Source organism: Liolophura sinensis, chromosome 1 (assembly GCF_032854445.1).
Source record: "Liolophura sinensis isolate JHLJ2023 chromosome 1, CUHK_Ljap_v2, whole genome shotgun sequence".
Classification (NCBI taxonomy): domain Eukaryota; kingdom Metazoa; phylum Mollusca; class Polyplacophora; order Chitonida; family Chitonidae; genus Liolophura; species Liolophura sinensis.
The window spans coordinates 22870791-22897554 of NC_088295.1; the positions used below are offsets into that span (position 1 = coordinate 22870791).

At 40.2% G+C, this 26764-nt stretch overlaps 1 protein-coding gene across 5 annotated transcripts; it reads right to left on the reverse strand.

Annotated features, from left to right (window-relative positions):
* Positions 1-16110: 16110 nt before the first annotated feature.
* LOC135476358 (synaptotagmin-5-like) lies at positions 16111-25933 on the reverse strand. 5 transcript variants are annotated; one of them, XM_064756390.1, is made up of 4 exons: positions 25916-25933; positions 20801-22054; positions 20003-20132; positions 16111-19259 (listed from the first exon to the last, which is right to left on the reverse strand). In XM_064756390.1, the coding sequence occupies exons 2-4, from the start codon at positions 21851-21853 to the stop codon at positions 18937-18939; spliced, it is 1506 nt and encodes a 501-aa protein (XP_064612460.1). In that variant the 5' UTR covers positions 21854-22054; positions 25916-25933; the 3' UTR covers positions 16111-18936. The 5 variants fall into 5 exon arrangements, with proteins under 5 accessions (XP_064612460.1, XP_064612430.1, XP_064612446.1 ...); XM_064756360.1 differs by lacking the exon at positions 25916-25933 and adding an exon at positions 25738-25909; XM_064756376.1 differs by lacking the exon at positions 25916-25933 and adding an exon at positions 23197-23495.
* Positions 25934-26764: the final 831 nt, after the last annotated feature.

Sequence of the window (26764 nt, forward strand, 5' to 3'; positions counted from 1 at the left end):
GGGGCCAGGTCCTTATAAACAACCTAACTGGTGTTGTGTATATGGACTAGTGTTGTTTTACAGGCGATCCCACCTATAGCATTGTGTTTGGGAAAATTGATCAATCATTAAGAACACGTTCAATCATCAAAAACACGTTCACACCTACAGTGGATGACAAACGACCGCCTCCCTAACCCAGTTCACACACTGCCGGGGTAACCACCATCCTCACATCATATCATATAGCAGTTCACCGAATCGGCTGTGATTATGTAAGACTCGCATGTAACAAGCTGTGTAACAAACTCGTATTTTTCCTCCCCAAAGCACGCTGTTCGGACGGTCATCTCGATCTCATGTGTTCAGTTTAGTACCTATGTACTTTGCGCCCGTGTTTTCTTCGGCACACCATAGTATGAGTCTTGAACTAACTGCTGGAGAACAGAAAACATGCCGTTTTTATTTCGATGCGTAAACTGAAAGCGTAAATTCTCTGTGTGACAGTTAAGCATTTTGAGGAACCAAACTGGAAACAAATTCACATTAGACGTGAATTACCGATATTGATTTATTTTTTTTATTTCATTGGTGTTTTACGCCGTACTCAAGAATATTTCACTTATATAACGGCGGCCAGCATTATGGTGGGTGGAAACCGGGCAGAGCCCGGGGGAAACACACGACCATCCGCAGAACCTTCCCACGTACGTCTGGAGAGGAAGCCAGCATAAGCTGAACTTGAACTCACAGCGACCGCATTGGTCAGAGGCTCCTGGGTTATTACGCTGCGCTAGCGCGCTAACCAACTGTGCCACGGAGCCCCCCCCCCCCCGCCCCACCGATATTGATATATGATTTATCAATATCGATATATAGTCATATTTATCGAAATCAATAAAGGAATTTGATAAGCATCATTTCCATTGAAACTAAACTGGAAACACTCTTTATCGATACTAATGCAAAGTGCGATTTAATTTTAATAGATATAAATGGTATGGTGCCCGAGAAGATGTTTTTTCTATATATGAGACCGTCAGAGGTCAGTTGTATATGACGATTATAGCATAGTCAATTAGCATAGATCGTGTTCAAATTGTTACACGAACTACATCGAATAACTGTATAAAGATTGAAGTTCCTTGTCTTTCATGTTTTCGTGACGTTTGATACCTAATTAATTACACTTTTACGCTTATCAAAACAGGCATCTCTGCTCATTATTGTGAGGTTTCTGCTATACACAAGAAGGTGTATCCGGTATATCCACATGGCTTCGCCACTTCGTAGTGCCGAGCAAACGTGAGACTAAAGTTTTGCTAGTGATTGCCCTCGTGTTTTCCTCACGAACCCAAATAGGGTGTTTCTTGTAGACTGTATGGACTTCCGCCATATTCGACCAGCGTTCAATACAGTCGAATTTATATATCAACAGACAGCGTGGCGATGCTGCCATTCATTATTTTAAGACGGTTCGTTTATACATGCATTAAAACTGGTCTATAGTTCTATGTTTTAGATTAATTAAATATATTTTGTTTTGTTTTTTCCTTCTTTCTTTTTTGTATTTTAATTAACATTGTTGTTTTTAAAACGTTTGTCTCTTCGTCAGTTTAATCATTCATTCAAATCATTCTTCATGACGAATATCAGCTCTTACATGTGTGTGAGAGCCTTTGGTTTTCAGTCCGTGTGAGGCAAGATTTTTTCACAGGAAACACAGCATGCTGACTGTATGCTGAACAATTCCGCGTAAAAAGCAGACGACACTCTATACACAATGTTTATCTTACGCCCACTGATATCTATCAAACATAATAAGCCATTTATGTGACATGGGTCATGTTTATGGGTGCAGGAAAAAAGGCAGGACCCAAAGGAAACAGGCCTAACAGACTTACTGACTGAAAGCCACATCCGAACCTGCTATATCATTCGTCAACAGATAGTAAACATTGGACAAAACCCTTAAGACGGCGTGTCTGAACATTGACGTTTAAGTTGAAATCTAGATTATGTTGGAATATTTTAATTTATGTGATGTTTCAATATAACAATCTTATCGCTCAATTCTATACCCATCCAATCTGTCGAGACATTCTAATGTAACAATTCTAACATTGCCTTTGTTTCCCCTTGACCAGCTCTCACACGTTTGCATAGCCAGAACACAAGAGGCTCATGTTACGTCATTAGCATTTTCCCTTAATCTCTAAATGGCGGTCAAAAGTGACAAGCTTTAACCAGTGGTTGTTTTTGGCTAATGTGGTACTGAAAGGTAAGTACTTGATGGCTGGACGACATGGTACCGAAATAACATGATGAGGCGGCTATTATTTATAGCTGCCTGTTCTGTCCTCGAAATGGCCAACACTTAAGTCTTGGGTAACTCAGACGACTTCAAAAAGACCTTGACGTCACAATGAGAATAATTTAGATTTACATTCCAGAGGGTAGCAAACCATGGGTCTTGGGGAAATTTAACCCCTTCTGACGCAAATGACATGTGAGAGAGAAAAATACGAAAACCCACAAACCTTAATTTAACAAATAATTGACCACTTTAATTGTCATTTTAAGTATGACAATATTGAATTGTGGTTTTCTTGATGATTAGGTAGTAGGCAATTTGCAAGGTTAAACAAAAAAGTAGTCAGTAATTGTTGTATACGTCTGTCTAATGTGTCGTTTGGCTCACGGCAGGGCTGATGTATAGTGGCCTGTTTGTCAGATACCAGAAACCTGCCTTCATAAAGTTTCATCAAATCATAATGATTGTGCTTATGCTCAAACTGGAAGTATTTCGTCCAATTTAAAAGGGATTCATTTCGCTCCATTCGCGATCAGATATGGGCTGTAAATCAATGATAAAACACAAATACGCTCGGGAGTTGGGGAACAGGTTTTCATACGAAGCTTATTTATTCTTCAGAAGAAGTCCGTGGGTGAAATTATGAATTGTATCTATCGATCTATGGCTATAAACTGTGGCGATGAAACCTAGATTTAGAGGAAATTTCCTTCGGACACCTCAAATCGATGGGGACATTAATTGCAGATTAATTAGTCTATATGCGAAAGCAAACTGCTTGGAATAATTTAAAGCTTGTTTGCTGCACAGTGTTCGCGTGCATGACGTCACACACGAAGCAGTAAGGGCTATAGGTCGTAACGCTAACTTGCGCAACTATTCTCGGGTCATGAGCACGTCTGGGATTTCAATAAAAATGGCCGAGAATTTCCGCCAGAAATTTAATTTCTCTATCGTGCGTATAAGTTTAGCACAAAGTGACTGGATAGTTATCCAACTCTTTGTCCCAGTTGGACCAGGAAACAATTGTACTGTTCTATAAATACAGTTATGACAACATAATTAGACTTAGAAATGTCAGATTTAAGCGACACACTCTCGGGAACCTTCCGCTTTGCAGAGACTCGTTGAATGAGACTTTAGGTATAAAGAGAGCCGGCTTTTCTGTCGACAGGCCAGCAGCAGATTGCTCAATTGGTCGGAAAGCCTGGGGACTCTGGGAAAAAGTTCCACGTCTGCTGCCGCAAATGCAGCCTCATTGCCTCCACGAACCTAAATCAGCAATATGGACTTTCGGTGCATGAATGCTGCGGGTTTTTTCCCAGCCCTTACAATTGCCTAACTGTTGTTTGAAGTTAACTTTTCCAATCAATCAACATGCAGGGATTTGAATTACACAACAATCTGTGTCTGAATGAATCTATTCTCAATTACTCAACCTTCAAGTCTCCATAAGACTGATGCTGTAAGTAACTCAGCCTGACAAGCTGATGCGGCGTGGGCGGCATGTCTCCTACCATTATAGCGAAGATAACTACTTGGCCTGTATAGTACTCGCTACCCTGCGTAAGTAGAAGACTGTAGGGTGAAAGAAAAACAGTTGGTTATTGATTTCGATTCTCGTAGAAATTATAGCAAAGTTGGCCCTCTTCGCTTTTTAACGGTTTGCCGTTGTATTGTTCTGTACTGCATTAAGACACAATAAAGAGCACATGAGAAGTTAACCATGCACCGAATGGAGCGATTTCTTCGAGCGACTCTTTTCTTCAAATCAGACGACATGCTTGGGTGTTTTTAAAGAAAAAAATCCTTAGCCCTAATTGTCTGGCTGAATATCAGTATTTTATATTTACCGAAAATCCACAAAGGCACATCGCCGCGCATATTATTACACGGAGAACTACGTCTATCTACTACGACCGTTGGTCTAGAATGGTTAGAAGTTGGGAGACCTGGGATGAAATCCGAGTCGGGTCAGAGGTGTTAGAGAGAGAGAAGGGTTAGATCAAGGATCCACGACTGGTAGGCCCGGTGTCTCATAGTGTGACTGGGTGGGGTGTCGTGTCTGGTGTCTTCGGCATGAAGCTTTAGTGGCGGCAGCACTTCGGCGACATGGGCTCGCCCTGTCACAAGAAGACACAGTATACATGTATATGCACACACCTAATGGCTTCTCGCCGTTATATGACTGAAAAATTGTTCAGTTCGACGTAAAATCCAAGTCATACATACATACATCTTCATCGACTAAAACCACAGAAAATCAGTTTTCATACGTATTTTTTTATTTTATATAAATGTATCGTCAGTGTATAATATATACAATGTATATAAATGGGGTTTTTTTTCGAATTCAAGGTGTAAAATGGTCACTGATAAGCCCACCCACACGCAATGTTTCATATGATTAATTTTGGCATTTAAAAGATTCCTAAGTCGTACCAAGTTATAATACCGCTTCTTATGATGGAATGATCTTGTGGTCTTATATCAGTCGGTCATCCAGCCTTCACAACACCTATCAAACACTTTAATTTCTTTTATTAAACACATATCTTTCTACTGACTGTAGGAAATTTTAAGAAATCTCACATATACTTCGACGTCGTTGATATGATACAAAGCTATCAGAGTTGTCGCCCTTACAGCAATCAATTTGCGACGTATATAGGACCTATATATTCTAACTATTTACATCACTCATCTAAAAAAGTCAGGGAGGAAAAAGTAAAATTCTGAGAAATACTCATCCTTGTCGCCACTGAGACGGCCCAAATTAATAACCCGTTGTCGACTTCACACATGGATAAAGGCATGTTCTTTTATGGAAAATCCTGTAAACCAAACAAGAACTGGACTTCCTGTATTAAGATCATACATAATGACTTACATGTAACAATCAGGCCAAAATAATATGTACATGTAGTCTCTATGCTTGTCCAAATAAACCTTTGATGGATAAGTCATCCAGTAAGTGAAGTGTTAATTAAGCTGTTTTAATCGCAGGGATACGAATGTATGATGTAAATGAATGGCATTTGTCCCATTTGCTTTAATTATACATCAGACGCACCTTTCACTGATCCGATAATACGAAAGGAATGCCACTTGTAACCGGCTATTTCCCATCTATGGAACTGTTGTGCCTTTAACAGAACCGCAATGAATTGGTATCTTGTCTCACATTTAAAGAGACGGTCATCAAGGCACAAATACTAACAGTGTTATTGGTACCAGAATATTCATGCCTATACCATATCGGTCAGTTTTGGGCAAGGAAAGGTACCAGCTCATGAAATCTTCGTTCAAGACGCGTACATTCTATAGAAACAAAACTCTGTCCTGATAATCCGTAATAATAACCGTTCATAAACTCTAAGAAATGCATGGTGTGCACATGAAAAGGCCGAAGCAAACATGGTGCTTCAAATTGCAATGAACAATGATGAAAACTATCCGGCAATGGGTTGTCTGCATGCAGTCATGGCTAGGATCAGAGTTAAGTAAACCATATATTTCCCATAAACACTATAAATTTAACTAAATGCGGCAAAGGTAATGGCCAGGCATTTGGTAAATTAACTTCAACCTGTAAGATTCGAAGCTAGCAACTGCCGTTCCGTAGGCGTGGCTAAAACTTGGCCACGGACAACTGTATCAATTTCTCTACTTTACAGTCCATATCAGCCCGACATTGTCATCGGTAAAGAAGCTCTGCTTCTTACTCGCAACACTTCGTGTTGCTCGATTTCAGGGTCACGTCACTCCGCAACTATGGTATGGGTGGGCCAAAATGAAAATGCTCACCTAAACTAGATAAGCATGCCTCCATGTACCTGTATCCAGAATGCTTTGTTTGACACATGTGTGTTTGACACCTCTCTACTGTAAAACTCTCCCTTTGTTGTTCTTATATCGGAAACATACTTGCCTTCCAATTTTCGGTAAAATTATAACCTTCAGCCACATATGATTCTTTCAAAACAGCTATAGAGCTTCCGCTTCGGGAGCGGTAAATCCAGGGTAAATCCTCGGTCGAGCCACACATAAGACTTTAAAAGAGGAAGTTGTAACTTCCTCGCTTGGCGTTCAGCATGAAGGGAATAGTGTAACGACTGGTTGACCCATATCAGTTCATGGCTCGGGCAGGCGGCTTACTTCCTTCCGGTCCGCTTCGGGAGCGGTAGATCCACGGTCAAACCTGGGTCGAGTCACACCAAAGACTTTAAAAGAGGAAGTTGCAGCTTCCTCGCTTGGTGTTCAGCATGAAGGGGATGGTGCAACAACTGGTTGACCCGTATCAATATAATGGCTCGGGCGGGGCTGCTAACTTACCTTCGGTAAGTCGACTCAGTGGAGTAGCACCAGATAAAACAGAGGTGGAAATCCGTTCAGCAACAAGGAGGCACATTACATACACTCTAAGGACTACTTCGTCGTCATATGATTTAAAAATTGTTAAGTACGACGTTAAACCCCAAGCACTCACTCACTCACTCACTTACTTCCCTCCGGTAAGGCGTCTCAGTAAACCATCACTAGATGAAAAAGCGGCGGAAATCCGTCCTGCAACAAATAGGCACATTACATACACTCTAAGGATTCCTTCGTCGTCATATGACTGAAAAATTGTTAAGTTCGACTTTAAACTCCAAGCATTCACTCACTCATTCAGAACAGCTATCAGGAAACAGCCATTACAAATGTACTTGATTTACCGTCCATATACACATAAATTAATTTTTAGACTTTGGTTATTACCTGAACAAATTTGTCCCTTTTATAACGGCAAGACCACAGGCCGGTGCATCAAACTAGTAGACGGCCCCTTCTTATTCATGCTATGATCTGTACAGTTTTTAATATTATTTTCATATATCTTATAATTTGAAATTAGAGGCATGTGTATTTCTAGATGACTGCTAAATAATTATATGTACGTTTTGTAACTTTTTGCCCGTTCTAGGTGTGGGACAGAGATTGGAGCTTGTCCATGTACCCCAGTATATAAAGATTAAGCACACAGCAGGTCGTCAACATTCATGCAGAACGTGGAACCCGAACACTTGTATGTCGTCTATACTCGGTAATCCTGACACGTAAATCCACCCAGAATTCAGATTAAGAGATGTACACTGTGTGTTCCATTATTAAAGACTAATTACAAAGTATGCGTCCTTTTTATGTGTGCGCGATACATATTTTACATGCAACCCCTGACGTCCCACCCCCTATGTGAATGACAGATGCATGCTCCATGCATCCCAGCTTTAAATGCCCCTAAACATTTACAACATGCTCAGCATCGCCGAATATAGTCCCCAGAAAAAAAATATAATTCAAAATGACTTCAAGATTATGTTAGATTTCGGCGTCGCGACCAGTACTCGTACACTGACGGTATAGCCGTAGGCCTGCCCAACATCCCATCACATCATAACTGTTTACAGATAACAGAAAACGACGACAAAGGGCTATTTACATTCTATTAAATAAAATGTTCTGAATGAATGAAAAGAAACAAATATCTTGGTTCCATATCTTGAATACGGAAAGCACTTCAATCTGACGAGTCTAACAGATATACTTTTTAATTTTTTATTTGACACTGTAATAATATCGTTTTTTTCCTCAGCATCAAGAGTTTAAAGTCAGACGCACCATCAGGTATATTGCTTGCAGCGTGGTCAAATTAAAATTCAGCAAAGTTTGATCTGTGGGATTTCCCTCGGGCTCATATATTCTTGAGTACGGCGTAATACCAATCAAATTAATAAATAAATGTACATGGCCTCCATCATTTACAATCCAGACACCTGAAAATGTTTCAAAAGAATCACATGGACGTTACACAAGCCTGTTATATGTATCCATGTATTTAAAAACTGGTTAAATAAAAAAATATGAAAACAGAATCGTTCTTGAAGTGGACTTCGCTACGTCGACAGCAAAGAAGAAACAAACAAGATAAATTTGTATTTAGATGTATTATTTAGATGTATTTTTCCCACCTCCAGCGATACTAAAAGATGAAAATTTTGATATGCGTCATATTATATTTTACGAAGCCGTTAAGATCTTTGTTAAGTCGTTCGCACGAGATCTTTGTTAATTCGTGCGCACGAGATCTGTATTAAGTCGTCCGCACGACGTTATTGCTATGTCGTGCTCACAACTTACCAAACATCTCGTCCTCCTGACTTAACAAAGATCTCGTGCGCACGACATAATGAGGAACCCGTCAAACTCCTTCCCGCCTGTATCATTACGGTGCTCATAAAACATGTATGAAGTACACACGCTCTGCAACGTCACAAAAGAAAACGATGCGTTCTACTGCCATTTGAACTGTCTTTGTTGCTTGTCCTCGAATTAAGAAATACAACGTAGTCTGACATGCTCAAATCACCAAGATAATGCACAGCAGATGGGAGCAGACGGCATGCCTGCCGAGTTCTCAAACAGGTGAGAACTCCAGACTGCTGAGCATTATCTTGGTGCTTTGAGCGTGGCAAACTGCGTTCTGTTCTAACATACCATTATGAAATAATGGAGCCATTAGGGGGGGAAATAACACCGAAAATAACCGCTCTCTCCTTTTTGTTAATATGTAACGGTCTAGGTTGTTTTGTTATGTTTTGGGGCAAGACCATGTCAATGGAATGGGTGTGAAATAAATCATCCAATCAGAGCGAGGCACGTGACAGCTATTGACCAATAAATGCACATTTCCCGCCAGCACCTCTCCTTGTTACTTCGAGATCTAAATTTGAACATAACAGTTTTACGAAGAAAGAGGTGGTTTTAATCCAAATTAATACGCCGTTCAGACGGGCAAAGTTAATCTGGTTTAACCTGCGAAAGTGGCTTTGATCCAGTCTGACGGGCCCAGCTGGTTTACATGTGTCGTGTGAACGGTAACTGGATTAAATGCGTTGGATATGTGGAGGTCAGGATGACGTCGTAATTCCTAAACCAGATTAAATGTGACCGTGTGAACGGACAAATCCCTGAAATGGCTTAAAACCGGCTTGAAGGCACACATTTTTACAACTGGCTTAGATTTAAATCAGCTCAGATTTGATTCGGTTTAAATTTTGGCCATGTCGACGTATATTAAAAAAACTGTCAGACGTTAACGGTAGGTATGGAGCCAGGCGCGCTGACACAAGTCACAGAGGCATCCAACGACATTGAGGAAACAACGATTGTGTGTAAAACACTGCTCAAAGAGCTGCGTTGTTCTTCAGACGGCCTCTAGTTGTAACTCCTCAAGTCGGACTCGTTCCGGTTGCCAATTACGGACATTATCCCCTGTATTCCAACAAACTGCTATCATCGAACACAAGCTGTTCACTTCCATGGTTTGCTTGTAATATCAGTACTCCGCCGCTTTTGGAGGCGGCACTAGTAAGAGAACGTTGATAAAAACGCATCGTTGCCCATGTAGCGCTTATCCATATTAAGTACCTAGATGCCTGTTGTTAGATGCCACCTCTTTATATCTCATACACGGGTTAAGTAAATAATTCACCTTTAAACTTAAACTTCTAACGATGTCACTTTTACGGCTCTGTAATATTTAGTGGTTTATAGGTGAAAATATTTCAATGTTTTGATAACTACATAAATTTCCTGCCCTTCTCATAATTCTAAATGGACAAGGTCAAAGTTCGCTGAATAGTAAGTTCGTGTAATTTAAAACAACTCCCATTCTTAGGCTGTTCACGAACAAATTATTCTCAGTTCCATTTGTCTACAGGGGTTGAATATGTTGTATTGTACATGTATATAAGGACAATTGTTATCGGAGTGTGTCCATGTGAATGCCAATTATGTATTATATATTTATATTAATGTAAAGAAAGCAGTGAACACTTTACTCACAAACTGGACTGCCCAATAAAGAGAAGAACTCGGTGTTATTAGATCTATTGACATAGACTTCGAGGATGCATGTATTTATAATTGAACTATATTATATATTTGATTTTGAACTTATTGTATGTAATATAATCTGATTATGTACTTGTAAAGACTCACAAACTGGACTGCCGAATAAAGAGAAGAACTAAAGGTCAACACGGTATTTTCCCTTCACATTCTTGTAGGGGACACAACAAAAACAATACCCAAGGGTCATCTCATCTTACCACCCCGGCATATGTATGATCTGTTTCGGTGGAGACACGAGCTTGTCTAAATTGTTGTAGGTGTTGTTTATTCCCTGGGAGAATTGTAAATGGCAAAAATCTCGCAGCATCAATCGACTTGTCTCTATTAATGGTTGATAACATTACCGAGATCCAGTGAACTTTTCCCCTTGCCCCAATTCTGGTCGATTAATATCCTCATAGATTCCAGAACTGAGCACATGTACACACTGGAGGCCTTCATCTATCACGGACAAACTGGCCATACGGATACTTTAACAAGTCATTTAAGCATTCCATATCCCATCAGTTATGGGACTCTTACTATAGCGCGAAAATAAAAACACCGCTCATTCAGATTATATAATAGCTGCAATATTTGAACAGGCTGCATGTGGCCAGAAAAGTTTCCCATGTCGAATCGGTTCTATCGAAACCTTTCAATAAATCCCAATTCTGTAGCTATAAAGAGAGTCCATACAGAGTAAGCCTACACAGCATACCTAAAGAGATGGGGACATTCTTTGGAAGGCTGCATTAGCTGCTGAAAAATCTCAGTTTATGTTTTCATTTTTTGTGTGTGAATTTCAGCGTTATTAAAGAGGAGCGTTATATTGTTGAGGGACCCGTGATTTTCAGATGCAGTTTGTGCATAAACTAATCAAAACCTTTCCCCACTGTGAACAAAAATGCTATGGTGAATGGAGGTACATATTTAGTCTGAATGAATATTCAGTAATGATTGTTTAAAGGGCACATTGTTCTAAGGGGCGGTTGTTTGTAAAGTGTAATCATGCCAATCACACCAGACAACACCTCTCCCAATCACATTATACTGACACCGGGCCAACCAGTCCTGTTTTCTTGGTTTAACCTCTCAGTCTCGGGTCACACAGACTCGGGTCACACGAATTCGACAACACACATCATCCTGAGTGAGAGGCCGACGCTCTAAACTGTTAGGCCACCGAAGCGATCTCCATACTGAAAAGTTCGAAACTAAAATGTGTTGTTAATAATTACAAACTTACATACCTTGAAATATCGCGATCCTTGGTGGTGTACAAAGTGATGATGTGCTTTCCCGGGTCATGATGTAATTAAAATCTGCTCAGCACAATCTGATGATGTGTGTTCCCGGGTCATGATGCGATGTAGATCTGCTCAGCACAATGTGATAATGTGTGTTGTTGGGTAATGATGTCATGTAGATCTGCTCAGCACAATGTGATGATGTATGCTCCCGGTTCATGATGTCCTGTAGACCTGCTTGCACATTGTGATGATGTGTGTTCCCGGGTCATGACGCCTTGTAGATCTGCTCAGCACAATGTGAAGATGAGTGTTCCCGGTTCATTATTCCATGTAGATCTGCTCAGCACAATGTGATGATGCGTGTCGTCGGGTAATGATGTCATGTAGATCTGCTCAGCACAATGTGATGATGCGTGTCGTCGGGTAATGATGTCATGTAGATCTGCTCAGCACAATGTGATGATTTGTGTTTTTGGGTCATGGTGTCATGTAGGTCTACTCGCACAATCTGATGATGTGTGTTCCCGGTTCATGATGTCATGTAGATCTGCTCAGCACAATGTGATGATGTGTGTTCCCGGGTCATGACGCCTTGTAGATCTGCTCAGCACAATGTGATGATGTGTGTTGTCCCGTAATGATGTCATGTAGATCTGCTCAGCACAATGTGATGATATGTGTTGTCGGGTAATGATGTCATGTAGATCTGCTCAGCACAATGTGATGATGAGTGTCCCCGGTTCATGAGGCCATGTAGATCTGCTCAGCACAATGTGATGATGTGTGTTGTCGGGTAATGATGTCATGTAGATCTGCTCAGCACAATGTGAGGATGTGCGTTGTCGGGTAATGATGTCATGAAGATCTGCTCAACACAATGTGATGATGTGTGTTGTCGGGTAATGATGTCATGAAGATCTGCTCAACACAACGTGATGATGTGTGTTGTCGGGTAATGATGTCATGTAGATCTGTTCAGCACAATGTGATGATGTGTGTTGTCGGGTAATGATGTCATGTAGATCTGCTCAGCACAATGTGATGATGTGTGTTGTCGGGTAATAATGTCATGTAGATCTGTTCAGCACAATGTGATGATGTGTGTTGTCGGGTAATGATGTCATGTAGATCTGTTCAGCACAATGTGATGATGTGTGTTGTCGGGTAATGATGTCATGTAGATCTGCTCAGCACAATGTGATGATATGTGTTGTCGGGTAATGATGTCATGTAGATCTGTTCAGCACAATGTGATGATGTGTGTTGTCGGGTAATAATGTCATGTAGATCTGTTCAGCACAATGTGATGACGTGTGTTGTCGGGTAATGATGTAATGTAAATCTGGTCAGCACATTTGGAAGCAATGGCTAAACACTGAGAGAGATATCGGAGAAAATTAATTTTATTACACCATTGTATTACTGTATAATACGCAATACAGAGTCTTTTATAGGATCACCAAGTGGGCTTTATCTTCAGGAAATCGGCCCAGGTGTTAATCAAACGATAATGCGAAGTTGCGACTTTACAAATGAATTCCAAAATTGGCTTTTTTTTCCTTTTGGGTCTTTTTTCACCGTGAGGTTCTAGTTTTCTTGGAAATCTAAGCTTAAATGACGACAAAAATAGCACGGTGTATTCCATTGCTTTCTCCGATTAAGCCATGTAAGAGCAAACGATGCAGCCAGACGTATTTTCTCAGCCACAATTAAGACTGTGCGGCCCACGCAATCGTACGGTTTTCCCTCAAACATCAATGATGATTCAGTATCAGGTGTTTTAATGTAGGTGATCAATCAACCTGTAGTTCCAAATTGTTTCTCTTACAGACTGACATCTTCATATGCATGACGTTCGCTTTGACCCTACAAGCTTCGATGGGAGACTAACAGTTAAAAAAAAACAACTTGAACTTGAAATAAAGCTGTACGTCACGATTCCAAAAAGGCATTCGCTGTCCGCGTGCGTGGGAGGTAATTTGGAAAGAAAGGAATAAACCAATTTCCACAAAAAATATTCTTTGAGTGTTTTTCTTTCTTAAATATACATTTTAAACCCTAACATTTACAGAGAGTTGATTAGTGACCAGTTGGCTCGACTGACTCCAGGCTGACTGAATTAAAAGGTTAATCTGGTTTCTGATATTTAATGATCTACAGTCTGGGTCATAATGGCTCACAGAGTGAAGTGAAATAAGAGTTTCGGTTTCCCTCTTAATAAATGCGTTCTGCGGTAATTTGAAATTACTCTGTTAAACAAGATCGCTATAGTATAGCTGTTCACTGTGTCTGCTGTTCTCGATGCTCAGTTGACGGGGTTATGTTTTTCTGTACAATTTCTTTCACAATAAAGAGGGAACAAACTACATTAAAGAGAAACCTGTAGAAGTGCTACTGTAGATGCTCAGATGGTGGGGTTTTAAGTTTTTCTGTACAATTTCTTTCAAAATAAAGAGGAAACAAACTACATTTAAAGAGAAAACTGTAGAAGTGCTACTGTGGATGCTCAGTTGACGGGGTTGTTTTTCTGTACAATTTCTTTCACAATAAAGAGGGAACAAACTACATTAAAGAAAAAACTGTAGAAGTGCTACTGTAGATGCTCAGTTGAAGGGGTTATGTTTTTCTGTACAATTTCTTTCACAATAAAGAGGGAACAAACTACATTAAAGAGAAAACTGTAGAAGTGCTACTGTAGATGCTCAGTTGAAGGGGTTATGTTTTTCTGTACAATTTCTTTCACAATAAAGAGGGAACAAACTACACTAAAGAGAAAACTGTAGAAGTGCTACTGTAGATGCTCAGTTGAAGGGGTTATGTTTTTTAGTACAATTTCTTTCACAATAAAGAGGGAACAAACTACATTAAAGAGAAAACTGTAGAAGTGCTACTGTAGATGCTCAGTTGAAGGGGTTATGTTTTTCTGTACAATTTCTTTCACAATAAAGAGGGAACAAACTACATTAAAGAGAAAACTGTAGAAGTGCTACTGTAGATGCTCAGTTGAAGGGGTTATGTTTTTCTGTACAATTTCTTTCACAATAAAGAGGGAACAAACTACATTAAAGAGAAACCTGTAGAAGTGCTACTGTAGATGCTCAGTTGATGGGGTTTTAAGTTTTTCTGTACAATTTCTTTCAAAATAAAGAGGGAACAAACTACATTTAAAGAGAAAACTGTAGAAGTGCTACTGTAGATGCTCAGTTGAAGGGGTTATGTTTTTCTGTACAATTTCTTTCACAATAAAGAGGGAACAAACTACATTAAAGAGAAAACTGTAGAAGTGCTACTGTAGATGCTCAGTTGAAGGGGTTATGTTTTTCTGTACAATTTCTTTCACAATAAAGAGGGAACAAACTACATTAAAGAGAAAACTGTAGAAGTGCTACTGTAGATGCTCAGTTGAAGGGGTTATGTTTTTCTGTACAGTTTCTTTCACAATAAAGAGGGAACAAACTACATTAAAGAGAAAACTGTAGAAGTGCTACTGTAGATGCTCAGTTGAAGGGGTTATGTTTTTCTGTACAATTTCTTTCACAATAAAGAGGGAACAAACTACATTAAAGAGAAAACTGTAGAAGTGCTACTGTAGATGCTCAGTTGAAGGGGTTATGTTTTTCTGTACAATTTCTTTCATAATAAAGAGAGAACAAACTACATTAAAGAAAAAACTGTAGAAGTGCTACTGATTCTCACGGGACTCAAGAATTTCACTATTGACAGCGTCGTGCCCTAGTGGCCCTAGTCGAGATGGACCTGGTATTCAGTCTGTTATAAAGAGCCCATGGATGCATCTATTGGATCAGTGTTATTAACTCTGGAATTTACTATGTCCTAGTCAGGTCCCTTCCCTGTTTTGAAGATGATGCTCTTCCGTCAACTTCTTTAGACGCGGTGGTGTCTTGGTGCTTCATTTTCGGATACGAAGATTTATTTATTTATTTATTTATTTGGTGTTTTACGCCGTACTCAAGAATATTTCACTTATACGAATTATAAGATTAGACTATTATAGTCTTCAATTGTGTTTCCACTGACGTTTTCGATTATAAAACGATGTCTGGTGAGTGCACAGTTCCAATTCTCAAGTCTAACAGTACTACCAATTAGGACGACACGTCACTCTGTAAAATTAAAGTCAACTATTTCTACTTATGATTTAAGTGTGGAATATGTTAGTACACCGATGTCTAGTTTCTCTGTTACCTACGTATATGTTGAGCGATGTGGATAAACACAGTATAGAACTTATGTCCAGACGAAAATAATACCAACCCCTCGGACACACGAAGTGCTGGTTCAAACCCGGCCTTGGATAGGGAATTTGCATACATTCCCCCAGTTCACTGTTCGTTAAGTCATGGTGACAATAAGCTCGCGTGGCCGTCTACACAATCTAATGCTCCCTGAACACCACTCTTCCTCCGAAAGTATGGTATTCATGAAAATATTTAGGTCTAGAGAGGAAGAGATGAAGTTCGTTAGTAAATTGCCATGGGCCATGCTGGGGTTTACTCCAGGGCACTCCGATTTCATACAAAACCACAAAACCCATTGAGTGAAACGCTATCGAAATTGGTTTTAAACAAAATAAATAAAAACAATAGTGGGCTTAAGTCTTAGTACAGTTCATGGGTGAAATATATTTGAATATACAACAATTAACCGGTCTCAGTATACTCCTTGACCACCTGTGGAATATCAGCAGAACATCCTTTAATACAGAAATGAACTAAATAACTCAACTGGAAGAAGAACACCTGCTTCCGTGAAGATATCATCCACATATAGAGTGAGGCACCGAGTCTGCAGTAAGAAAAATCTTGCGAGGAAAGATTATTTCTTCGAAATCCTCTACTCGGTTGATAGATGATCGAGGTAAACTGATAAAGTTGCTTGTTTGAAGAGTCCTTGTTGGCATTGTATTCTGATAAGGTACAATCTTCAAATCCGGGATCAAGCAAATTCTTGATCTTCTCGATTACCATCGAAAAATAGATCTCTTGAATTAACAGTCTAATTTATGATGAGAGGAGATAACGTATTGAGCTGGTCCATATATAAGATGCGTCATCAAAAGAGTGTTGTATTTGCAGTACAGTACATTATATGAACGGAATGAAGGCCTTATAGTAAGATTTACCTTTTCTATGCCCCGGAGAATTAGCTAAACTGATATCATGCAGTTGAGAAAAGAAACTTGAAAATACTTTTTGAAAAGCATGCAAGACGGATGCGAAAATATACATGCTCTGTCCAACATACTTTCCCCAAACCATGTACAGCTGTACTTATTAATTAACGACAGGGCGAGATTTTTTTCGAGATTAGCATGAAAACACAACATTCTGACGATATAGCAGACACTAAAATCTCTTGCCGATCTCGTGTCATGGCCTGAATATCGTGTCGTTGCCTGAATCTCACGTCCTGGTTGGAATTTTGATTCCTCGATCATTTCCTGGATCTGATTCTACAAGCGAAAATGGGAACTCAACTCATAAAGAGCAACACTTGAACAACAATGCCAAACTATAGGACACGAGAATAGGAAAGCAGTGTCACATTCGGACAAGAACTACAGGACACGAGACTCGGAAAACAGTGCGACATTCTGACGAGAACACAAGAAGAGGAACACTTAGACGGCAATGCCAAACTATAGACGAGAATAGGAAAACTGCGACATTCCGACGAGAGCTCAGGAAGAGGAACATCTGGACGACAATGCCAAACTATAGACGAGAATAGGAAAACTGCGACATTCTGACGAGAGCTCAGGAAGAGGAACATCTGGACGACAATGCCAAACTATAGACGAGAATAGGAAAACTGCGACATTCTGACGAGAGCTCAGGAAGAGGAACACCTGGACGACAATGCCAAACTATAGACGAGAATAGGAAAACTGCGACATTCTGACGAGAGCTCAGGAAGAGGAACATCTGGACGACAATGCCAAACGATAGGAGACGAGAATACGAAAACAGTACGACATTCTAACGAGAACACAAGAAGAGGAACACTTAGGCGACAATGCCAAATTATATGACACGAGACGCGGAAAACAGAGCGACATTCTGACGAGAGGTCAGGAAGACGAACACCTGGATGACAATGCCAAACTATAAGAGACGAAAATCGGATAACAGTGCGACATTCTCACGAGATTAAAATGGTGCGCTCTATAAAACCAAATATGAACTGATTTCAACTAATTTCGCGTTAACGACTAAATCTCTATCGAATCCCCAGCTCTTATCCGGTTGTCGTCAGAATCTCTTTTGAGAATTTTGGGAATGTTGTCAGAATGTCGCGTTGGCATCCTGATATAGACTGAATCTGACGATGTCATGCGAATATGGATCGATTTTATCGGTTTGGGGCAAGTACGAGAATGTGAGAAAGATGGCCACATACGGTTTTAATATAAAATCAACAACCTTACCTATCTATCTATCTGCGAGAATGTTTGTTTTCTTGGGGAAAAAAATACGACGTTGCCCGACTTAAGTGATTAATCTCAATTACATTTCACATAAACGTCTGTCGTCAATTCTCGATATACTGTGAATCCTTTGATATATCATTCAGGTACTGAAACAGGTGTATCTGACAGAGGCAGATAGCACTGTGCCTCTGTAGCCGAAAGCATTCCTTTTGACGTGATAGGCGTGATAGATGAAAAATCACATTATCTCACGAGAAAGAATTACTTAGGCACCAAACTAATTTATTCCCCCTGTAATAGTCATAGTATATCGGTTCACTTGCACAAACAGTTCTCGTGCGGTGTACATTTTAAGAAATCCACGCATCACAGGAAAAATTCCTCTCTTTAACAAAAACATATCACAGATTTATTGCACTCCACAAGATTAACTATATACACTGTATATAAAATTAAAGTCTTTGCACGTCACTCAGGAAATCGTAGGTCAATATCTGTTTCATGGGGTAGACATTCTGTTAATCCTTTATACATGTATCTGATAACTCTGATTAAATGACAAATAAAATCTTTATATATAAAAGAAATATTCACATATTTCAATGAATTTTCCGTAGTATCCCGTCGACACTAGTCCTGGTATGTGGCACCACCCTATGCAATGTGAGTATAGGACGAAATGGAGAGACTTTCTTAACTATTTTCGTCAATTTCTCGTGTGGCACATAATTTGATACGTGTAACATCCAATGTTAACATGAATTTAGCCAAACAGTTACCTGAACACCCTCGAAGATGTGATAAACAGGTGCAATTTAACAGTCGCATTTCACATTCATATCAAGCATATAAATGTACAGAAAATATTAAATGATTAACAAAAATGACTAATATTAGCACGAAAGCAGTCATACCAAAACCAGAGCACAATTATACATAAGCGAACAACATGATCACTGGATCCAGCAACCGTCCGTTCCATTCCATTCATACACAACGCCCCCTTACGTCAGTTTGTGCCACATAATATTTGGTTCTGAAGGGGAAGTTAGCATGTTGATCCAGTGTCTTAATCCAGAATCAGACGCATACGAGTATGGTCCAATACATGTCCGTCCGATCAGGCGGCTCTTAAAGAAGGTGTGATCAACAAATACAGACACGGAGACATTGAGCCTGTTGATACAGTCGTACAGCTGAGGCATTCGCACCCTGATATTCTGGTTAAACGCTACTAGATTCTCCTTTGGGTATTTCCTCTGCTTGCTTATCTTGGTCTTTACGACCTGCTGTCCAACCATTATAGTCACCTTGACTCTGATACCACCTGTGAAAAGGTAATGATATTTGATCTGCCAGTGAGGACTCGCCCAGGTTTTGTGTGCATTCCATGACCAGTCTTTTTGACTATGACACACATGCACACATAACAGCTAATCATGACTAATGTATCACTTTTGACAGCTGGGTAGGAGTACACGGAGCACTTCTTACATACAGAAAAACACAAACTATAAACTTTGATTTAAAAAAACTCTGAGCGCAAACTTACGATTAAAAAGCAGAGGGTGTGTGGGAACTTACAGTTGAAAAGCAGAGAGTGTATGGGAACTCACAGTTGAAAAGCAGAGAGTGTATGGGAACTTACCGTTGAAAAGCAGAGAGTGGATGCATTTGAAGCAGAGTGAGAATTTACAGTCGTAAAGCAGGGATAGCGAGTTTACAGTTGAAATCAGGGTGTACCAGTTTACAGTCGAAATCAGGGTGAGTGAGCTTACAGTTGAAATCAGTGTGAGCGAGGTTACAGTTAAAATCAGGGTGAGCGAGTTTACAGTTGAAATCAGGGCGAGTGAGTTTACAGTTGAAATCAGGGTGAGCGAGTTTACAGTTGAAATCAGGGTGAGCGAGTTTACAGTTGAAAAAAACAGGGCGTGCCAGTTTACAAATGAAATCAAGGTGAGCGAGTTTACAATTGAAATCAAGGTGCGTGAGCTCAGAGTTGAAATCAGGGAGTGCAAGCTAGAAGTCGAAATCAGGGTTTTGCCATCGGTGTATCCAATCCAATCTTACCATGTTCTCTCTCGTCGTCCGAGACCAGAATGTCTTTCACTTGAAGCACTGATACGGTAAACGCATGGCAAAGCTGATCCAGCTTTATTCCAACCAGAATTTCACCCTGAGAGCTAGCAGTCCCTTTGAACTGAGTAAAAAAGAAAACAAACCCGTATATATCATAAAAAATCTTCTGTTAGATTAATACTCAACCATGATGCTAAGTTAATGTAGAACTATATTTAATACTGTGTCCGACATTCAAGAAGTGAGGCTTTAAGAATATATGGTGGGGACATTGTAATAAAGATATGTGAGCCTGTTATATATCTCGATGTGTTGGTGAGTCGCCATTTGCATTATCGATCATATTTGTGGATGTTAAAAAGTCTTGATAAACATGCACCGTTTGAATTTAGTCCTAAATGAAGTAAACTGACAAGATTTCATAGTTACTGTCACTGCTCTGGTTTTCCTGTAAACTGTAATCTTTTACATTACAAGTAAAAATACTAATTTATGAATTTCGACCTGACCATGTTTAAAAACGAAAAATTAAAAATAAACTTAAAAAAATATTTGAGACGTATATGTTTCTCTAAATCCGTTGAAAATTGTTGATAGCTTATTCTACCCGGTAGCAAAATTCTCTCCAAATTATTTATGTTCAAGACATATTGTGATTTGCGATGTATCCATGAATGAGTTACTTGAGAAGTTAGACCGCCCGAACTGTGATTGTGACGATTAATTTAGTATAGTATATATAAATACTCGCACAAAGTTGTGGATACAGTTATGTTTCCCTCTACTGACCGGCAAATCCTCAGTTAGTGACCTCCAGATTTCATAGTGTGTCCCGAACACAAGCGGGTAGCCTAGCTCTCTTAAAGCGTACACCGTGTAGCCGAGGACATTACGCCGGAAGAACTTAAGATGGTCACACACTGTCAATTTGAGAGCTTTGCTCTCCAGTTCGTCTCTCTTCACAGGAAAAAGAAACGTTTGACAGAAGACAGGTTCTAGTGTGCGTTGGTGGACAGTGGTGACATATTTTAGGGTCTTATCAGGAAGGAGAGTCAATTTGACGTAAGGGTCCGCGAAAACTCGGGCTGGCCTGGGAGAAAGATTCACCACTTTCTTGATGATTACAGTCAGTACTTCCGTGCGGTCATTGTAAGCAACGGAAAAGCAGATCTTTCCAAGCTCGCAGGAGGAGACGCTCGCCGAAGAATCGAGAGAACATGCACTTTGCGTGTATTGTGCTGTGTTGAGTTCACTGGGCCTGATGTCGAATCGTTCCATGGTGTAGCGGCGACCAGTGTCTTCCCAGCTGGCAGTAACACTGAGGGTGTCTGAACCATCCAAGAGGTCCCCGTGACTTCTGCTGAGACTCCGTGTGTATGTGTGAGAGTGTCTGGCCTGCGTATGTTCTCGATCTTCGTCACTTACATACGCATTGAGGGATGTGTCTGACAAGGCACCATCAACGGACAGGGAGCTCACAGTCGTAAGCCTGTTGGCGGGAGATTTCTCCTTCGCAAAGTTCTTGTGAAATTTTTTTCCCGATGGTCTTGTAACATACACTTCGGTTACTCTTATGTTAGGAACAACGAAATTAATCATCTCACGATTTTCACTACGAGACATTTTCCTTTTCGTTAGAATCCGCATAAACCTTCCTCTCCCCCAATATAAACACATGGACACAGCAACAACTGAGGAGAACAGAATACAAAGGGCTATGACCAAATGTAGCGATGACTTTGGATGTTGGAGGACTTGACTGGATGGCCCCACAATAACCTCGAGGCCATCTTGTGTGGGACACACACTAGCTGTACAGTTGAGTGTATCCTCATAAGCCATTTAGACGTTTACAGCTTCGCGTATCTACATGGTTACGTGGCAACCAAACCGTTTCCAGGGAAGCCTTCATACATGGTATCCAAAGCTATTTTCTTCCTCCCTGATCCCATGTTGCAGCTTATTGTGGGTTTTGATGGTTTTGTAGCGGATTTACACTCGTTCTGTCTATTGTAGACGTCACACACGTTCATATGGTCTCAGCTGAAAGTAAAGACAACAATTGTAGTGAAAATCTTCCGCAACTGTTTGTCACTGTCTTACGCTCAAACGGACGTCAGCATGGTCAGTCTTTGTATGAGATACGCATGCATCTATCCGACAAATACAATGTAAGTCTTTATTACTAGCAGAAGTGGGTCATGGTTATCCTATCATCATGTTTTGGCAAAGAACAAAGAGACAAACTATGAAGCATCCGCTTTCTTGCAAAACTTATTTTACCCACCACCCATTTGTGCAAGGACATACATGAATGTCTTCGCTGCAAGCATGCTTCTATTGACAAAATACAATGGTAATTTATGGAAGCCGTTAGAAGCCCTTTCCAATTCTACCTCGCTGCTTCGCTGCCTCGCTACGTTGCTACCTCGGTCCTTGTAATACAGCGTAGCGAGGCAGAGAGACAGCAAGGTAGCGAGACAGCGAGGCAGCGAGGTAGCGAGGTACTTCACTACCTCAGCTTGTTAGCCTATTAGAATGGTTACGGTAGCGAAAGGTCATTTATCGGCTTCCATAGTAATCTGAATTCCTTATAACATATAACTAAAATGTCTATGAACGGATCTGAAGTGTGTAAACTGTTAATCTGTATGTATAAAGGAAACAGTCCACCATAGTTTTTTTATTCTTAGAGAGGTGTTTTATCTGTATACACAAGTTCTAATCGCAGGCTCATTTCAGTATCCAAGAAACCGTTAACAACAATTCCCAAATTTCAACTTTTGAAAATACCAAAAATATTCGATATTTTAGGTGTAAAATCATATTTAAGGTGTAGTCTTTGATAACTAAAATATCTTATTAGATTGATAGACAGTAGTACGTTAATTTCCTCACCGAGTTCATTGTTCAAGAGCAGCTCAACATGCTGCTCTCGGGGAGATCACAGTGGCAGTATATAACCTCCATCACAGTCTGTCCGCCCAACTGACACTGATACGTCAGTGAGCCACAACACAACCTGAATCCCCCCTATACGTCTGTCAAGATTTCCGAATACGCCCGCTATTTTGCGATATCTGTGTATATACTTATTTCCATTCAGTCGTAAGGCTAAGAATACGTGGTCGTATTGACAAGGTTAGGTGGATCTGTTAGTCAAGGCTTATATAGAACCTACCTACTATATAAATATAGCTTGAGGGACATGTGGGGACCTGCGGCCGGCGAATCCATGTGACTTTGATGTTGTTATTTACTCTGGTTTCCACGTCACAACCGCTACATCATTGGCTCGTTGTAAGACCAGTTTGATTAAACACCAGATGTGCAATATTCCCCGCCTACTCGACGAGCATTGTGAAAGCCTTAGCGCTGTCTTATCCTGGATGACGGTGGGGATGTGTGAAGTAAGTGACCGGCGCATGTGAGACGGAGCCACGGGCAGTCATCAGCGGCCATTTCCAACGAGGATAACCTATATACGACTGCATTATAAACGGTAGTAATCTATACACAGGCGATAAACCCGAATTATCTCTGAGTGGTATGTAGGTTAGAAATGCGATCAGTCGTGAGTTGATATTTATACACAGGGCAAAACAGACCCTGAATTGTGGTAAGTCCCGGAACTCGCTTCGCCATGCGCCCCACGATGAATCGTGGGTAATGAGATTTAGATGTTTCCATAAGTACAACTGCGTGACACTAGAATAAGGTGGTTCACGAGACAACTCTATTAACAGAACTTACAGCCCACTTGTAACGCCAACAAGGCTTTTCATGAAGCGGGGCGCATAGCAATGCTTTCATGAAAATCCAAACAATGAGCGATGAGATTGCCGTGAAATATACCGTACAAAAAATGACTACATACACGGACAAAAAGACAATCCACAAAAAACTCTCGTCTCCCCGTGGGAAAATTCCGACATTTTTACTCGATGCTCTGACATTCAGGATTGCATACATACAAACATTTTTTTGCATTCATGAGCAAGTGTCACGAGAATACACCGCAATCACCCAGATCCGTATGTTTGAATTACTGCATGCATTTCAAAAGTATGCCTAGTTCATGTTATACGTCAGTTGGCTTATCCACTTTTCACTAAAAGCATATGCATACCTGTGCTTAGGAACATGTCTACAATCACAGCAGTCTGAATTAATCACCGTGAGGCTGGCGGAGTCAGACACCGATATATAAAACAGAATATTATACGCCCAAAATTAACATGCATTCACTTTGCAACAATTTTTATTTTATTATGGTTTATTGCTCATGTAAGCGCATACAAACACCGAGATTTACAGGCATTAACATGTGGATCTCTAAACTTACTGAAGAAAGATATGTTATGTGGTCTTAAAGACATGCTTTGGTCGCGCCACAGTTTGCCAAATCACTTCCGGATACAAGCATTACACTCTGAAGGCACGATGATCGTGTCTTCTTCCAGTCTACATGGGGTGGAGATATCCCTGTAGGGTGTGTGTGCCATTACATATCACGTTATCCTTCCAAACACCTATAAATAGTCTGCAATGGTGATATAAAGCAAAACTCATCGTTGACCCTTTCGAGGAGAAAATCGGCAAGCGGTATAAAACAAAAAAAGGAAAACATAACCTGACCTCAGCTCAACCAGCAGACATTTATCAAATCTGGCAAGGTGTAACGATGCTTAGATCATTGATTGCAGCAAAGATCGGACACATCACGCAAATTTCACCCACGCCTTTGCTCTTCTCATATCCTGCAGTGATCTCGATTTCAGGCAAAACGCTGTAATATCTAAGCGTCTGTGTGATTGGATCAGAGTAGAAAATTGGAGAGATTTGTCGAAGATGGTGGCTCTGCGCCAAGGGAGTCTCTCTTCGTGTCATGCTGTTGTCTAGATCTCGTCTGATAATCTGGGGCAGTTCCACAGGGATTAGTCGCCAAATCGCAGCGTTTGACGGTGTTATCTTCTATCTTACAACAGCTAACGCAATAAATATACTCTAAATTAGGCACTTCCTTCTCTGTGGCCACGAGAGAGTTACGTTTAGAATTGTAATTCATACAGTTAAGGAGGAAGCGCCTACATATGATTTAATCACATTCGTACGCTTTCTTTTGGGGTTTCCGTCGGCTTTTTGGTTTCGAGCTTTTCGAGCTTGCTGCATGTTAACACACATGTAAAAGGCAAGCCTTCAGGAGAGCGAAGCGCATCTGGTCAATCTATATTTATATGCCGTGAAATTATCCTGTATCTCATAATCTATATGATAAGTGTATATTTAAGTGTCTAGAAATGTTTGCACATTTACTTCGAATCCGCGGTGATTTTTTGGTGATTTATTTTAAGTATAGCAAAACGTATCAGCATAATAAAAATGTACAAGGGGCATGTATTAGTAACTGTTTTTACCTCCATATTAACCTTTGAAATTTGCCTTAACGGCCACTGATTAAGAAACAATGTTCGCGTCAGGGTATTCTAACGGTAGTTTTACATCAAATCGATGTGGAAGAGTATACTGTAACATTCTGCACGGATGATCTGTCAGTTAATTTGCTTACTTTAGAAGAGGTCCCGTATGTACACACTTTTCATTTCAAATAACAGTATATTGAAAGAGCCAAAACCGATATACCACACACACTAGTTTATCTGTGCACTACAGTGTTTATTGTGGATATTTGACAAAATGTGTTAGATATATTTTGTACAACTTACCTTCTCTGTCCTCTCAGTCAAGCAATGCTTATCGTAACCATCCTACATACGGCGCCTCATAAAATTTCAAAATAACTGTAAAACATGTTGTCCACACAAATGCATTATATTTTTAATGCGGGACTGGTTTAGTTTGTATTCTGGCTTGAGGCCACTATTTATACGTACATGTACATACCCTCGCGGTAAGGCATAATCACAGCCTGACCGTGCACCGACGCCAAATAACAGTGGTATACACAGTGCACAGTTAGGGCAAATCTCTGCCAATAAGTACTATATGGAAAGTGTATCAGCTAAAACCTGTTGTTTGAACGCGGACAGCTTTGTAACATGGGACATTGGCTACATACCGGATCTGTAGTGACCCAATCACGTGCATGCGGAATCTGCAAATGAAATCAGCTAGATAATCACTCCCTCTGCAAATGACGCTATCATAATTGTGGCATTTGGGATGGAAAAACTGCGCAGATATAGAACAAGTTGGAGGGATTTGCTCGAATACATTTGTGTGTGTGTGGGTTTTTTTCTTCAAGTCTGACATATATGTTATCTAGCCTGGCGTTTCCACCTACAAAAGCTTATATATACATGCAGGACAACACATTTTCCGTACATAGTCAATGGGCAGTTGTTACTTGAACGTACATGTATATAGCAGGCTATATTAAATGTCAATGTAAATACAGCTTCCCAGAATGAAATTGTTCGGTTTTAAAACATATAAAGTGTTATATATAACACATACTTGACTTTTGACGTTGGTATTTTGTTCAAAAATTGACGAAGATTTAATCGTGCTGAACCCAACTGAAGCCTCTCGATAAAGGTTAATAAGGGATGAGAGAGAGAGGTTTAACCCTGTATACAGATCTAAAATATGTCACCGCAGTCAGATTTATGGGAATAGACCTTCAATCTCTGACTGAGTGATTGACAGATTTCAAGAATTTTTCTCTTATACCGATATGACAACAATCAGGTTTGTGAGAGGAGTAAACCCCCCACCTGCCCCAAGTTCCCG

Coding starts and splice junctions, on each gene's coding strand:
- LOC135476358 (XM_064756390.1), bottom strand. CDS start 21,853: ATGGCTTATGAGGATACACTCAACTGTACAGCTAGTGTGTGTCCCACA. Junction 20,133..20,800: donor CACTAACTGAGGATTTGCCG/GTCAGTAGAGGG, acceptor TTTTTTACTCAG/TTCAAAGGGACTGCTAGCTC. Junction 19,260..20,002: donor GGACGACGAGAGAGAACATG/GTAAGATTGGAT, acceptor ACCTTTTCACAG/GTGGTATCAGAGTCAAGGTG.